Source organism: Glossina fuscipes, unplaced genomic scaffold, assembly GCF_014805625.2.
Source record: "Glossina fuscipes isolate IAEA_lab_2018 unplaced genomic scaffold, Yale_Gfus_2 3, whole genome shotgun sequence".
Classification (NCBI taxonomy): Eukaryota; Metazoa; Arthropoda; class Insecta; order Diptera; family Glossinidae; genus Glossina; species Glossina fuscipes.
Window position 1 is genome coordinate 5892864 of NW_023998417.1, and position 17341 is coordinate 5910204.

General features: G+C 31.3%; 2 protein-coding genes across 3 annotated transcripts in view; both read left to right on the plus strand.

Annotated features, from left to right (window-relative positions):
- Positions 1 to 9118, plus strand: part of LOC119635086 (bromodomain-containing protein DDB_G0280777) — a 58965-nt gene extending 49847 nt beyond the window's left edge. For both annotated transcript variants that reach the window (XM_038029654.1, XM_038029653.1), the window contains exon 4: positions 8337 to 9118. In XM_038029654.1, the coding sequence (XP_037885582.1) occupies positions 8337 to 8843 (507 nt within the window). In that variant the 3' untranslated portion in view covers positions 8844 to 9118. The remainder of the gene's footprint in view (positions 1 to 8336) is intronic.
- On the plus strand, positions 8883 to 16931 carry LOC119634501. Its single transcript, XM_038028719.1, has 3 exons — positions 8883 to 9017; positions 16340 to 16467; positions 16544 to 16931. The coding sequence occupies exons 1-3, from the start codon at positions 8883 to 8885 to the stop codon at positions 16767 to 16769; spliced, it is 489 nt and encodes a 162-aa protein (XP_037884647.1). The 3' UTR covers positions 16770 to 16931.
- The last annotated feature ends 410 nt before the right edge of the window (positions 16932 to 17341 follow it).

Here is a 17341-nt window from a genome sequence, read left to right on the forward strand (position 1 = left end):
TTTTGGTTTATAAATATACATTTATGTATATATATATATGATTTCGGGAAAACTGTACCTTTTTGTTTTAATCAAAACATCTTGCATGACTTGCATACCCAGGTTTTGGTTTGACTGAGATGATCTCTTAATACGCCCATGGCAAACACTGTTTGCAATAAAAGGCATCCTAAAGGGGCTTTTGATTTGCCCTTAGAGAGTTGTATTAAGCCCAGCAAGGGTATAAAAAAATATGTATTTAACTCATCGGAGAACTTCTCGTGCGCAAAATGGCGGGATAACGTCTGCTCCTTTAAGTCAAAACTTAGCTATGATATTTTCCCATCTCTAGATTAGATCTTAGAAACTTTTCTATAGTTGAGCCGAATTTTGGTAATTTAACCGTCACTTTGTTAACGATTTTCTGGCAGATTTTCTTCTTAACTAACATAGCCTTTATGTGTAATCCGTTCGTCAATTTTTCATTCGTTGCCGAAGGTAACGGTACACTGCACCTTACGTAGCATCGCCAGCCAATACGTTTGCATTGCTTTTATGCATTTTTTATATTGCTATGCCATAAAATGTTCTTACGTATGTATGTAGCATGTCACGTTTGCAATATTGTCAAGTATTTGAAACTATAAAAGTGAGGTCAATGTTGGGCATTAGGAGCTTCGTTATAAGCCATAAATAATTTCTTTTTGAAAATCTTTGCATATATATAACTATATGTTTAAAGTGTAAACTCAAAGTAATGTTTACAGAGTATGTGGTTAGTGTTTTTTTTTTTTTTTCTTAATTAAATTACAATGACATCGACATTAGTGTTTCTCTTAAATTAACAAGTCTTCCGCATTGGTTAAATAAATTTCTCATTGCGATTCTTTTCCATGATATTCTATTGTATATTTTGCTTGCTGCTTACTGCAAGTGAATAAAATTGTGTGAGAAATGCTTTCAACAGTCAGTTTCAGAATTCGTGGTCAACTAATGGCAGCATTTATACAATGTTATATACGCATAGTATAACCAAAATGAGAAAAAGAAAACAATATGTAGATATATATATATATATATATATATATATATAGATGAACGTTTGAAGCCGCATATGCATGCACGTGTAACTGCACCTTATTGCGCGAAAAATTATAAACATTTTCTTTATTTCTGTTCTGTTTTCACATTTGATTTCTACCGTATGTCGATTAGCGCAACTCGCTTAATATTCTTAGTAAAAGAAATCTGCGGAAATATATAGGGAGAGCGAAAGATGCAAACTACTCCACACACGTTACTGTACATAAATTCATTGTTTAGGCATTTGTTGTATTGTGCGCGCACATACATTAGTCGTAGTATATACGTGTATAACTGTATTCAGATTTATGCCATAAATGTAATTTCATGAAAGCTTTAATGAATATTTACTCGTATCATTAGTAAAGAGGAAAAAAAAAAAAAGCAAAAAGAAGAAAACATTTTGCCTTTTTTTTTTTTTTGTTTGCTATTTTTGTTGTGAATCTCATACGTATCCATGCATTTTTTCTAACGTTTCAATCTTTTTGTTGCTCTTGCTGCCGCTGTACTTGTAGTTGGTTTCAGCGTTTTTGAACTCATTAGCAATTTGTTTTGTATTGTTTTTTGAAACCACTGTTTTTTTATTGTTGTTATTGTTGTTGTTGTTGTTGTTGTGGTTTGCTATTATAGCAAAGGTACGTTGACGTTTGCAGTGAACTGTCAACGATTCGCCGCCAATTATTTTAGCGTTCATAATGAGTTTACTCATATGCTGCATACTTTTAAGGCAACAATTTCTGATACGATACTCGCTCGTATGCATCATGTGCTTCATGTCATTAGCACTTAATTTTTTAATGTCAACATTTATTTGCCTGTTTACTTTGTTTGCTCTTATTTCTAAATTTTTCTATCCTTCTACCCTTCGAAAGTTGACGTATGCACTAATTGTTGTCTGACAGCAAATTATACTCTTAAGCTGCGATCATCAAGAGTTGGCAAATTTTGGTTTTAAAATGTTATAAGATTTTTCGGAAAAATATTTCTAAATAAAAAAAAATTTATTTCTTCAAATTTTTAAATCATTTTTTTTTTTTTTTTTTGAAAATTCTAAAGATTTCTTTTTGGAAAATATTATTATTATGAATATTAAAAAGACACTAAAGTCCTTAAAGACTAGTATCTAAGTCCATGAGTCCTCTATCGCACTTGATTTGAGCCCGCAACCATTGAGTTGTTAATCGAGATCCTTTTCCTACTTTAAAAAATAAAAAGTAAAATTATTGAAAAAAACAAGTAATATAATGGCGTACCACGACTCATCATTAAATATCCTACATCATCCTCACGTTATTCATTGAACGGCTTATCAAAATAAAGCGTTATACGTTATAGCGGTCGAAAAAGTAATCCGTTTGCCAACCATATTTAATAGCGCTTGTCCTTGGGCCAAAACACGCCGTTATGCTAGCTTTCATCAGTGAAATATTTAAAAAATAGCTACCTGTACGTTTAATCCAATAATACAAGACGGACGGACAAACATGCTAAGATCGATTCAGAAAGCGATTTTTCCCTCGATCAGTATAATAAAAGATGTGTCTATCTTAAGTCCTGGTGTAAAATATAAATATCTATTAGCATAAAAAAAACAGTTCTTTTAATCTTAACTAATTTAACGCCTACTAGATCTCCTACATTGATAAAGATATTGTTCGCTCTTTCCCGATACTTCTTACACATCATATGTGACATACAAAGTATTCAATGTTATACTATATAGTATATAGGCATACATATATGTGTATATATGATTTTTAATAGATTGTATAGAATAACGAATTTTGATTCTAGGAATTTTGATAGGGTCTGTTCTTTGCTTTTCATATCTTTTAATTAAAACCTGTCTTCAATTGATTTTTGTTATAAAATTTCTTTTGTTAATTTTTATTTACAAGAAATCTGTTTTCTGTGGTAATGATAAGTTTCTGTCAGTTTTTGAATGAAATTGAACATAAGTCTATGAAATATTTTACTCAAAGCATTCTTCTTCGTTAATCACTAGCTTTCTTCCCTTTTAGGCAGACTATCCAACTCTTTGCACACAAAGAGGACAATTAGTGACGTTTTCTAACAAGAGATTTGCTTGCTAGAAAAGCTACATTCACCTAAGACTGTCAGCATTTAAACTACTATCCTTTCAATCCAACAGCAAACAGGAGCAGAAATGCTGCTTACGCATTCTCTCAAAATAAACTTACAATTTACTAATCACAACTCCAATACTTAGAGGAGGCAGACATGTTTAAATCGATTGCATTACTCACTTTATTGGCGAATATACAAATGTCGTGGTTGCGTCATATTCGAAGTTAGACAGATTTAAAAACCATATGCGAAATCATGTACACAGCAAGGAGCTGAAAAGATGTTTTTGCCTTTAATTAATAACATAACTTAAGGCAGAAAAGGTAAAGTTGATAGATAATAGAAGAAGAGAAACATCTTTCCTTTAGATGTTAAAATAAAATTTCGAATATAATGTTGACGGCGTTGTGGTACTTTTGCATACTCGAGTATACTCGGTTTCTATGGTTGTGCGCAACACTTTCTGAAACGATCGAAGCACGTTTACCTGCCTAGGCCATTATCTGCGTTATCTTGAAGAAATTTGGTAATTAATTCTCTGTCTATCTGTCTATCTATATATCCTTGTCTTGGAGGTACTAGTCGCCATTTTCGAGGTACTTTGATGAAATTTGGTGTGTGTTTTTGCCTAAGGACGCATGCTATTCAAAATTGTTCGGGTTGGACTCCTTTTTCGACGTTCACTTGTCATATAACGCCTGAGTTTAAAAAGTCGTTGGTATAGTCATTAGGGTGATAACGGGCATGAAAAAAAAGTTTACTTCTTCTTTTCACAACAATTGGAGGATAAGAAGAATATATATGAAATCAGACTATATAAACTGAGACACTTAAGTAATTACTACACTCGGACGCATTGCACTAAACATATATAAAATTTGCGTTAAAGGTTTTCGAAGATAAAAGATTTTTATTTAGTTTTCGATTGCATTTTAATCCTAGTTCATGATGACATTAAATTCATGCATGTATGCTTTCTTTCGTTCATATAAAATGAAACCTCATAAAAATGAATACACACAGAAAGAGAGAGAGAGAGAGAGAAAGAGAGAGAGAGAATAATGAATGAAAGAAAGAAAGAAAAAGAAAAAGAAAAACAAAAACTTTTATTTAATGTTATTAAAAAACCAAATCTAAAATCAATAATTCCAAATTGGCTTTCATAGTCAAATGAGGTCTTTTCGCCGCATTCGTTTACATTTAAAAACAATTAGAACGTACACACACACATATACATATATATATGTATGTATACACATAATGCCTAATGCATACAAAAAAAAAAAGAAAAAAAAAATTTATAACATGCTGTGTCATATATTTCATTGGCGTTGCATAGAATTTTGAATGAAATCTGCATTAATGGTAAAACGTTATTGAAAACACATTTCGCATATATAAGAATTCCATAATAGCACTGCAGTGCAGCTAAGTTGTTAATTGGTTAAGGTCATCAAAATGTTTATATATATATATATATATACATATATATATATATATATATCTGCATTATAATGAAAGTTAATATTCGTTTAATTTGGGAAAATTCCAACTTCAACTCAGACATAGCCCATATGAACTATATGCGTGTGCGTTAGTAGTTATATATGCAAGGATTATAAAATTATGGTGTAGACAATCAATGTCGCAAATGCGTGCCATAAAATAATGAAGTTTATTATGTGATCATTAAAATCTCATTTCATTTGCCTCACATTTTACAGTTTATATTCATTTTCTTTTTGCACGATACTCTTCACACACATACACACACACACACGCACACATGCTTTCGTATGCACGAAAGTTGTGTTAGATATTTTTCATTAGAGAGTTTAGCGCTTTAGCCATTATATCGGTCGCATTAAAAGAGATATTGTTCGTAATTAAGTTCAATTAATTTTCAATTTGACATTATTTAGTTTTTCTTTTATTACCAACAAAATAATAAAAAACAAAAAAAAAAAAAAAAAATAAAAAAATCAAAAAGTAATTAAGTTAAACGACACATTTACGTATGCGTGTGTTTGTGTGCTTGAAAAACGACAAAAAATTCCTTTGAAAATAAACCAAGCAAGCAAGTCTTTACAAATATCATAAATACTAGGTTATCTCACAAATAATTATTTTTTTTTTTTTTTATCATGCTCGTGTGTTTTTCGCTTATTGTTAGAAAACTTTTTCATATAAACTTGTTTCACAAAGCTGACGGGTATCTGAGGAAAAATGTTTTTCTACCCATACCGACTCAAGTCGATTCCATTGAATTCACATTATATCTCCGATCAAATGATTTTAAAAAATGATAGTAAAATGTTCGAATTTCCGGCGCATACAACTTATGCATGTTGTTACTTATTGCCGATGCAGCCGAGATGTAATTTTGATGGAAGATCATCTTTCGCCACGAAAGTTAGAACACTCAAGCTACAGTTGTTTACATTATATTATCTACTGTTTTCCCTTATCTTTCTATCTTAAAATGGAGCAAGTCATCTATATTGGCCTTAACGACTTCTTAGGTTAGTTCGTGTGTAACCTAGAAAATTCTTCTTACTCTACGCAATAGGTTCTCAATTACTTTTTCTTATGAAGGATCCATTTTCTGCAACTTGCCTTTTGTAAGGTTCTAGAAAAGTTTATCGCCGCGAGAGGAGAGCACATACATCTACTCTTCAGTTGCGAGCTTTTCATTTAGTTCCCGTGAGCAATAGACTCAGCAGTCTTAGAAGATTTAAAACGAATTATTAGTTTTCGTGAACAGGTCTACAAATTGCACCTTGACTGGTCAAGATTGTCAAGATCTTAATTTGTGCGATTTCTGTGGTGCAGCTTAGGCGCTAACAAGTGCATTCATCAACAAAGCTGGACTGTTCGGTTCTCTTCTTAACTATTATGACGAAAACTGCGCCCCTCTATAGCATGGATTCTTGTAAGGCGGATTCCTGTAACATATGATCAGCATAAACGCCTTTGCTCCAATAATTAAAGGATAAAAAATATATAACAGATTTCTTGTTATTCAGTGGGCATAAAAGTTGTTATCATGTGGAATTTTCAGTTTGAATATTGTTGAAGGCATTCTACGTATAACAAGTAAGTTAATCGCTTTGAGCTATGAACGGCTGAGGTATTTCTATTTTCTAAACGCTTCAAACTGTCACATAAAGTAAATGAGACAAAATTTACTTTCAAACTTTCAACTCACTATAAATAGTATTTTTATTTTTTAATCTATTGCAACTCGCTGTGCAAGTCCTACACACAATCTTATCGTGTCAAATTTTATTCCCCGGATTCCTTTATTTGATAATTATGTCGACTGGATTGGTAAGAAAAAATTAATTCGTTCTACAGAAGACTCCGCCACGTTTAAAACTGACTCTGACCATATCTACCATACATTGTCATCATAGCTAAAGATGTGCGCAATATTCCCGCATAAGTGCTCGAAATATCGATTGAAAGTTTCTAGGCTAACAGGAAAGCAAGTTATATAAAAGGTTATAAGACGAAAAAAAAATTTATCCCAATCTGTCAGTTGACAAGCCCACAACAAGACAACAAAACAACAAAATCATTTGGCGTTTTTTTTTTTTTTTAAATATATACATTTCATTAATATCAAATTTTTATCTTAACCGGAATATAACTTTCTTACCCGTTTTTAAGTACTATATGAAATAATATACAACTACATGCACGAGCGTTAGTGTAGTATGAATACTAAATTCTTTTTTTTCTCTCTCCCTCTCTGTCTCTCTCGCTCTTTTTTGATATATTCAGGTGAATAGCCTTAATGTTTTATAATTCGTGGCTCTGGTTTTAATTTTTTTTTTATTATTTATCTTTCCTAAAATAATGTCATGATTACTAATAATAATCGTTATTTTTAATTGCATTCGCTTGATTTTCTACTACAAAGTGAACAGAATTTCTGTTTGAGTAAGAAACTGGTCTCTCATATATATTTTGTGGTTTTATTATATTTATGTAAATATATGTATATATATATATATTTTTTTTTTTTTTGCAAATTTGACATTAATACCGACATTTTGTTTGTTTTGAATTTAAAAATTCAAGTATCACAACATTTTTTAACGTTTAGTTAATTCCTTATATTCATCATCATTTTGGTGTGTTGAGCTTAATATGTGATGGTGTAACCACGCGTACAAGTATCGATATTTTTATGTGTCTATCCGATAAAGTATAATATCAAAAAAATTGAAACTAATATACAATGTTAGTGTAGTAGTACGTAGTTACACTTAGTTGTTGTATGATGAGCATTTTTTATTTTGTCATTAATTAATATAATACATTCTCTCTTCATAAGGAGAAATTACAGACTCGTTCTCTAAGGCTTGTGCACAATGAAATCGCAATTACAATCAATATCAATGTCCACCTACAACCATACAGTCATATTCTATCATTGCGATCGTTCATTAGCCATAAAGGAAAACAATATGTTTTCCTTGTCACAGTTTTTGTGACTTTGTCAATCAAATTTGCGATTAGTGTGCCAAGACAGTAATTGACATAAGACTCTTTAAAATCGATTTTCTTGTAAAATAAGTTCATTAAGACACGAAAGTCACAAAGAAGACACATGCTTGCGACATGCGGCTTCTCCATGATGTTGCTCGGAAGTTTTTGTGGACTTTTTTTGAAATGTTACTTTTCGTGAATGTTACTTTAATTGGCACAAGAGTTGCTCCGTAGAACAATTCGACCTTTTCGAATGTTGAGTTTAAAAAAAAGAAAATGATTAAAAGACATGTAATATTCGATAATTTTTTTACGTGGCGTTTAGTTGAGTGTGAATTTAACAAATGCGGTGTTAGTGTACGAAATTTCATCAAAACATTCCGAAACTGGCGACCTGTACTTTCAACACAAAAACATGTAAACAAACAGACAGACAGACAAGCATAAATCGATTCAGGAAGTGATTCTAAAGCTGGGTCTATCCCAACATGTTAACATACCCTACACTACAAGCGGTGTAGGGAATAACAAGTGTAGCCATAAGCAGGAAAAAAGCTCCGTTTGGTTAAAGTTCTATCAAAATACTATTTATAGGAGGTATGAATGCAATTTGTAACAATAATATTATATTTGGGTATGTTTTGCTTCAATTGACAATGACATTCTTTCTCTCTTAATCACTTTTACAGTTCGGACTCCGTCAATTAGATATATCGCTGCTATCGCAATTGTGGGCCCTCAATGATTCTATACAAGAGTTTCGCACGTTAATTCAGGATCAGGAACAAGAAGAGGAAGACATTTACTCAGCTCATTCGCGTTCGCCGTCCCCTTATGATTCGGTATCATCCGAAGCAGAAGATGAGGTTATTACACTCAATGCTAAAAAATTAATGGAGAATAGAGGTATTGCAACCGCATCAACAGTAGCAACAGCAACAGCGGCAACAGCAACAACAGCAGCAGTAATAACCACACAACCTAGATTAACAAAATCACATTCAGTGGAGCAGGAGAGTAATAAGATGTGTGTGAAAACATCAAATTCCGAGACAGCAATAACAGCAAGTCAACCTCAACTGAAACCACCGTTACCGAAACCGTTAGAAGTGAAGCCAGTACCACGTATGCGTAGTGCACCCCCGCCTCCGCCAACACATCGTAAAAGTCAACCAGCACCACCACGACCCACATGATGTTACCTAACCGACTTCCTTGCCGAAGTCAAAACGGTCATGTGCAAAGTGATTGTAGGCGATGTTGTACGCGAGGATAGTTGTGCCAATGCTAAAGTAAATGTTGGCAACAACAATGCCGCAACTATAACAATTTCAGCCAACAATTGTCTGACAAATGTACCGCAACAGATGGCAAGGAATTTAGCTTTACATGCATCCAGCTATCCCTAATATATGTAGACATTAATTTGCTGTTTAATCTTTATTTTTCATTTTTTTTTTTTTTTTTTTTTTTATTTTTCACGTTTTTCATTTTTTTATTTTTTTTGTTTTTTCTTTTTCACTGGTATATAATTAAAAAAAAAAAAAAACAAAAACAAAAGAGAACACAGCTTTGTCATAAAGTTGTAAGATATATGTTGCATGTGTTTCATTTCTTCCTGTTAAAAAGTATCTCTCTGCCTAATTGCTTGTGAGCAGCAGATGTAAATTTAAGGCATTATTATGTTTTAATTAGCAATGAGTGTGATTTGTTTTAAATATTTATAAATATTAAATATTTTATAGGCTTTCCTTCTCATAGTTATAATAATAAATATATCCCAAGCAAAATAATGCATACGAAATAAAATTATAATATGCTTTAATATAACACGGGGTCCAGGATTACGGGTGTTTTTATTTTCATTTTATTAAATATGTTTTTAATTTAAAAAAAAATTTTTGTTTTTATTTATTTTTATTTTTTTTATTTTTATTTTTTTTATTTTGAATATTGAGTGCTTTTTACTCTAAATCGATAAATCAATCGAGAGAACAAGAACCCATGAAAAGAAATATTTGAACATAAATTATCTACACATATTAATGGAAAATTGATTTAAAATTGAAAATGTTGTGCGAAGTATAAGCAAACATATGGCATAAGATGGATTTTTTTTGATGCTAATTAGAATTTTATATGAAAATCCTTATATGAGAGAATAGAGAAAATAATTTTTCTAAATAACCGATGTATTTTGATAAGATTACCTATACATACACATATATATATATATATATATATAGATATAAAATGATGCAATAGTATTAACTTTATACATAACATTGCTATTAACTTAATTATATTAAAAAAATAAAATAAATTGAAAGTTACTTTTTTTATACATTATTACACGATATAACTGAACAATCAGTTAATAGATACATTCAAAATAATTGCAATAATTAATATTTACACGGTAAATATATATTCTTTTCAAAAATTATCTTCAAATAGAAACGATATGCAATGAATTGCGATGCGCTCCACTTTGATAAGAGAAAGAAAAAAACGCTCAACGTAAACAGTATGCCCTTATTAAGCAAAAAAAAATCATGACAACTTCATTTGCAACCATTTAAAGTAGGATAAGTATTGCCTGACAACAACAAAGGAAATTACTTCAGTTATTTTTCGAAAGAAATTTTTCATTATTTCTAACAATGAAAAATATTATTCGTATACATTCTTTTTGTTTTTAAAGACATTTTATTATTCTTTTCAGCAATTACTTCCCTTGCACAATTTTTTCGTGTGCTCTACTTACGACAAACGCGTAATATATTCAGCTAAATTGTCAGCCAAACTTACGAAAATTCTCCATATGACTAATGAAAAACATTAGATGACAAAGACGAGAAATTCTGATTAGGTCTTGAGTAGAATTTCATTACAGCATGAACCCCTAGATAAGTGCGATCTTTTTTTCATTTTGACAAAGAATTTCGTTTCTCTCAAAGGAAAAGATTGCTATTTAAGTGAGAAAACCACTATTAAAAGCTTCATAAAATCATATTTTCATTTTTGTCATTGCATGGTCTTTAATTAAATATTTACGATAACTGTTGGGGGATATGGCAAAATTTTAATAATCCAAAAATGATCCCAAATCCCATTTCAAGACTTATCTCAAACTGAGTAACCATATTATTTCAACTGTATAAACAACGCATACATAGATGCTTCATATGTTCATATATGTTTTTGTGCTTATGTTGGTACAAAATGCATATGCAAATACCTATACATTTGCATTATAAATGAACAACGTATGACATACTTCGCTTCACTCAATGAAAGCAAAAAAGATCGGTTCTTCTTCTTTTTTCCTTTACATGGTTTATAAAAAAAAAGTACCATGTGTTATGAATAGAGAGAGAACAGAGTTGCTTTCAATAAATGGTGGAAAAAAATCATACCAATACTGTTAAATGCGAAAAAATGGCGGAAAAAACTTATGCCATTTCCGTTAAATGGGAATTTGAGATTATTCAGATTAGAACATCGGCACACCTATATTTCCTTATAATTTATTGCCAACAATTGTTGCATCTCATAAAAGTTGATCTGGTCGTTCTGGAGTTTAGCATTTTTTTCTTTGGAATTCAAATGTTCTTCTCTCTGTTGCTGTGGGTAGCAATCTCGAAAAACATAGGTTGCTTGTCGACGCAATAGATCGAAGATTGAAAATAGCAATGCGTTATTTGTTTCAGAAGACTGACTGAGTGTTCTGCTAAGGGAATTTTCTGCTAATCAAAAGTTTATAACGTTTTCTATGATGGAGTTTACAAAGGAAAGAAAAAAAAAAACTAATTTTCTCTGGTTGCAATAAGAAATTGATTTGTAGTTTTTTTTTTGCATTGGATTTTTTAAAAAGCATTTTCATAAGCGTATTAAGAGATTACAAGCAGTATTTCCAGTATAGATGATGATTGGAAATATAGCACCTCTCCTTAGCGTATGCAATAAAAACTCTTATGAATATTTACAGTAAAAACGTTTCAGCTAAGTAGGCGGTATAAAAAAAGTATGCAGCGTTGCTGGATTTCGTACGCATTGCTTGAAGATAGATACGGATTGAAAGCATTAACCGGTTCAGAAAAGCTTGTTTGCATAACAACAACATTTATTGCCCCCTTCTTTTTTATTAGCATTGCACATGAAATGTAAATGTGTTTTTAAGAGAGAAAGCGTTCCGTTGAAATTTGCATGAAAACAGCTCACTTGAATACGATAGAAATACAGTCTCTACATTCCTTGCATTTGTGTGTCTTATTGGAATAAGAAATGTTTATACGATAGACTTTTTGAGTTTCTTCAGACGGCATTGACAAGATGTTCACTTGTTGAAACATTTGTGAATTACGGATGAACTTGGGTTTGTTTAGTTAAATTGAAGATTAAAGGTAGGCTTGCTTATCCATCGAAATCGAAGTTAGTTTAATTAGTCGATAAACGCAGTTAATGGTGTTAGTATTATAAATTTTATTCAACTCTCCACAGAGATCATTAAGTGTTATGAACTAGTGGAGTAGAGTTTTATCCCATTCCTATTCACGCTTCTCTGGGCTTTCTTTGTTAGGGAAGCGTCTACGATCAGATTAAGAATATTTTTGCATAGAAGTTTTAGTTGTCTCTTATTGTTATTATACTTTAAACGATCGTTAATACTGAAAATGAATGGCGAAAATTTGTTAAACCATACATGAATGGTTCTTATAAAATCTGAAGATTCTTTGTTGTTGTACCGAAAATAAATTTTCCATTTTATAATACATACATTAATTAATTAATATATGTGAGTTTGAGCTCGAAAAATGTACAAAGCATTTTTCTCAGTTTCAAGGAACAGAATGTTGCGACAAGAGTAAATCGTACCAGTTTCAGTTTTCTTAAACTCAAACTAACAATCATTTACTTAAAAATTATTATATTTTTTATTTATAAAGATATATTTTATATACTATTATAAAGTAGTATTTAAACTTGTTTTTCTCCAATGCGTTTTACTATAAATACAAAATTTATAAATGTTCTTACTTTTATGAAAAAGAAAAAAAAAAATTGTCAAGTTAATGCTGAAAAACATGTCATTACGTTAGTAAATTGTGACGTTTTCGTAAACACTTACGTTTCTTGTGATAATTTGCGAAGAAGACGAACAGGGAGACATTGATCTTAATAAGCCAAGTTTTCAATTATCTACACGTTTAGCTTGTGAGCACAAAGAGTGGTTTGGATGCCACATACGCGAGACATTGTAGAAGAGCTAAGCTTGACAATACATATTTGCAATTGACACAGACTTATTAAGTAAATCTACATGAGTGTCTGCATGCATAGCCAAGTAGGCATTAATAGCAATTACCAGCTTAATGACCGCGCGTTCAAATTTCATTGCAGTAAAGTCTATTTTGGTCGTAGCTATAGAGAGTGTACAGTCGCTAAAGGCGTAATATTGGACATATACCCACTAGTCTACGGCCACGACTACGACCACCTTATTTCCATCTCTTTTCTCACTTCTTACGGATCGTCACGGTGTTAGGCGAATAAAACACCTCCTCTGGATGACTGGTCACATTAGAAAACAAAAAACAAAAAAAAGTTGAGAAAATTTACCCAAAGTACTGCACGTTCAAAAGTTACATAGGAAAAGTTTTTTTTTTCTTGACCAATGCAATCTATCAAGCATAGAACGAACTGCAAAATAAAAATTTCGCAGACAGAACGTTTTCACGTATGCATTGTATGAGTTCGCTCTTCGGATCCTCGGATGTTAATTTTTTTTTTTTTGTAAAACTTTATTGAATTGATTTATCGCATATGTACCTTCAAAAACTCCATGCATGGAATATTTAGTGAGAAGATCTTATCATTTCTACGAAAGCGAAGCGAAAAGTTATCTAATTGCCTCTTTTGTTCGCAAGTTTCATGTCAAAAATCTACTCGAATTTTGCTACAGCTCTTCAAGTTATCATTACGATCTGGGAATTCTCTCATACTCAAGTAATAATTGCAAAAAAAATTCTAAGTAAACCAAAAAAAAAAAACATTTGTGATAATAGAGTTGTAATTAAACAAATTACACGTGGAACTATTTTTGCGCGAATTTATATTTTTGCGCGAAACTGAACTTGTGTGTAAATTGAGTTAACTTAAAACATACATTTTTATTAGCTTGCAATCTAACGGAGGAGAAGATAAGTTGTTACAGGCATTTTCTTGAGAGAAAGAAATTTTTTTTGCATTATGCAAGAAAAGGTTTCGGTGTTTCATATGGGTTGCGCATATTCATAATTAAAGTAACCGTGCTATTGTCGATATTTGTAAAACGCAAGATTGTGAATTTTTTTTTTTTTAATGCATTATTCCGGTGCGATAATGCTGTAAAAGCTTCTCATCAATTTGGTGCACGCGTATGTGTGATGATGTCTTTGCATTATACCGGTCTTTGGCTTAAGTAATTATTAAATTAACTTGGATATTTTTATTTATTTTTTGAGTTTGTACTATTTTTTTTCTCAATTTTTTTTTTTTTTTTTTTGTCTTAAAAGACGAGAATTATTTTGAATGTCACTTTTTGTTTTAATTTTAATGGGTGGTTCCTACGTATGTATGTGTGTGAAATGATGATTCTTGAAATCATAACTAATGACTTAATTCGTTTAAAACATAAATATTAGTCTTAATTTTGATCTTCAAGTGTACGGTATGATGGCATTTGCAAAACTGGTGAGTGCTGCAGAGATGTTATAAAAATGCGCTAAATTCCATAAAAGGGTGCACTGCCACATAACGCGTTCATATTAAAATATTTGAAAGTATAATTAAATCGTCGCCTTGAAATGAATGTATGAATAATGTAAAAAAGTTGAACAAGATGTTATCGATTGATATTTTTATATACAACAGATGTCACGGCTCTGTGATGTGACATTCAAAATCTTTGCTATGGATTGTAAACGATTTTCAAATATCTTTTCTTTTCTTTTTTTTGTTGTTGTTGTTGTTGTTGTTATTGCTATACTCGTTTCGATTTGCTAACAAAAATATAAAATGAATTTATTATCAAATTAAAAAAATCTCTGCATTCAAGTCTTATTAGTTAAAATTATATTTCCTACATATAAGAATGAACAATTATCGCGTGACCTGTATGATAGACATGTTTGTTGAAAAATCGTGTAAATTGAAATCGTGTTAAATAACACGAGAAACTTAAAAAATATAAACAGTTACATTTAATTAAATTCCAATCTAAAGAATACTAAAAACATCGTAAAATTTAATATAAAAATGAGATAATAGAAAAGAGATTGGCTCATTAATTTCTAGACACACTTTAATTCTGTTGCTTTTCTTAAACTGTAAACCATAAAAAAGTCATGTAAAAATATTAAGGATTACTTTTCATATAAAATAAAGTGAGAATTACGTAAGAAAGAAAAGATTCGTCAACATTCCTCGTAGATTTTCGTTCACTATTTGCAATAGAATCCTTAAGGCAACGGGTGCTAGGGAACGATCGAGTCATAACTGGCGTCTATAGATGGGCGCAAAATCAGCAATTAGCTCTGTGTTACTTGCAGGAAAACCAGGACCTTGTGATGTGATTGATGATATGATTGAGATCTTTGCTATACACTTTACAGCATTCATGCATTAGTTTCATGTAGAGATTAAATGAAATGAAAGTCTTTCAGAATGAATATCTCAAATTGCTTCTGATAGAATTCTCTAAATATTGGTTTCATTTACTTTCTGCATTCCAGTGATTTTAGCGTGTGCACACCGTGCTTGCAATGCATTTTTGAACCAAAAAGACATTTCACACACCAAGGATTTGATAATAAGCGTGTAAGAGCTTGTGCAAGTACCTGCTGATCCAAATAAATATGTATCGTTTCATTATGATCTTCCGTAGGTTAGGTCTTAACAGTTTATACGCAGATTTCTTTGTTTTATACCGACACAGTAACGCTACTTTAAATTACTCCTTATAATCCTGTGCATAAGATCTTTTTAGTTATGAGGTAAATCTCATCGAACATTGCAATTTAGATAAGAAAAACTGCGTCAAGCAGAACCAGGAGAGATTTTCAATTGTTGATATAGTTGGACTTGGAAAACCTATTCTTAAGTTTAGAATATCACTTTGAATAACGATTCAAGTAATTTATGATATTTTCTAATGCATAGATCGCGTGCTACTTTCGCGGCCTTCTGGCGTTGGTTGTAAGTCGAATACGATTAGTTCTGGAAAGTATTGAGTATTGCCTATTAAATGTCAAATCTTGTGCACCGGTTATAAGTAGGAAAAGTATAAAAAATTTGAGTTTCAGAGCAAAAAGTGCGATCTAATCTCCAAACTAATGAAACAACTTAACATAATGCAATAGTATAAATAATGTAATATAATATGAAAGCGACTAAAAGATATTGAATCGATCGGTCCAAAAATAACTAAGAGGATATTCAATACGAAATAATAATTATACCTGCAGGAAAAAAATTACTTTGAAAAATTACGAAATTTCTCTAAGGCTTATTCAAGCCTTTTCAAAAATGAATCGATGCGATGAAAACTTAAACTCAATAACTCGTTTGTGGCAGAGACCTGATCTCAAAGATTGTTAAAGCAAAAACCAAAAAAAAAAATCAATCATTCATTACTTAATTCCTTTGGCAGCTGCAAATTTCATTCATTATCAATGTGGCTTCGTACTGTGTTTCTGGTGCTATTTTGGACAACATTTTTCCAACAATAATGCAGGAATTTTATAAGTTCGCACCCACTGAACAAGGTTATCGTTTCAGGTATATTCATGAATATCAGAATAGGTTTCTTTGCAAACATTTTATTAAAACCAATGAATTTATTTTGATTTCAAAGCCTAGATGAGCCTAATGGCAGTAAACGTGATGAAATGGGTATAATATTAAATCCTGGCACACCCGAACAGCAACTGGTAGTCATGGGTACTTATACGGTATACGATGAGAAAACAGATATCGAGACAATAACTATGTATACGGCAGATAAGGATGGTTATAGGACGCGTTATAAGATTAAAAATCGGAAGTTAAGTGCCAATGTTTTAAAATCCGCTGCTGGTTAATTAAAGTTAAAGAATTGCTTTCATGGTCATTGAATTCTTTTTATTAGACCAGCATTTTTTATATCAATTAGTTTGTAAATCAAGAGGAAGAAAAATTCAAGCATAAATTTAAGAAAAGCAAACTTACCTGAAATTAAAATTTAATTTATTAAAAATTAAAGAAAACATTTTTCCTTAAAATTTACCATTTTTTGATAGTTTTGCTGCAAACATATATATATGTATATATATTGTGAGGACCCAAAGTCGTCCCTTGGTTTGGCCTCACGGGTTCTGCGTCTCACGCTGGGGAGAGAGGGGTACTCGACAGTAATATAGGGTAAGAATAGGATAAACGTAGCGTAAGAACAGGGTAGACGTAGTAGGATAGATATAGGATAAGAATAGATTAAGATAGGATAGAAATAGATTAAGAATAGAATAGGAGTAGAATAGGGTAACTTTAGTTTTAGTTAAGTTAGTCGCAGCGAGACTCTCGATGAGAGCGGTAGTCGAAGTAATTGAAGGTTGAATTAACCGAGTAATGTCAAGCATAATAAAAGAGTCCTTGCGAATAGAAATATTCTTGTGTG

Excerpts from the sequence above, each read along its gene's own strand:
- LOC119634501 (XM_038028719.1), top strand. The coding sequence starts at position 8,883 with ATGTGCAAAGTGATTGTAGGCGATGTTGTACGCGAGGATAGTTGTGCC. Across the intron at positions 9,018-16,339 it reads CAAATGTACCGCAACAGATG|CTGCAAATTTCATTCATTAT; the intron begins GCAAGGAATTTA and ends TTCCTTTGGCAG. Across the intron at positions 16,468-16,543 it reads GAACAAGGTTATCGTTTCAG|CCTAGATGAGCCTAATGGCA; the intron begins GTATATTCATGA and ends TTGATTTCAAAG.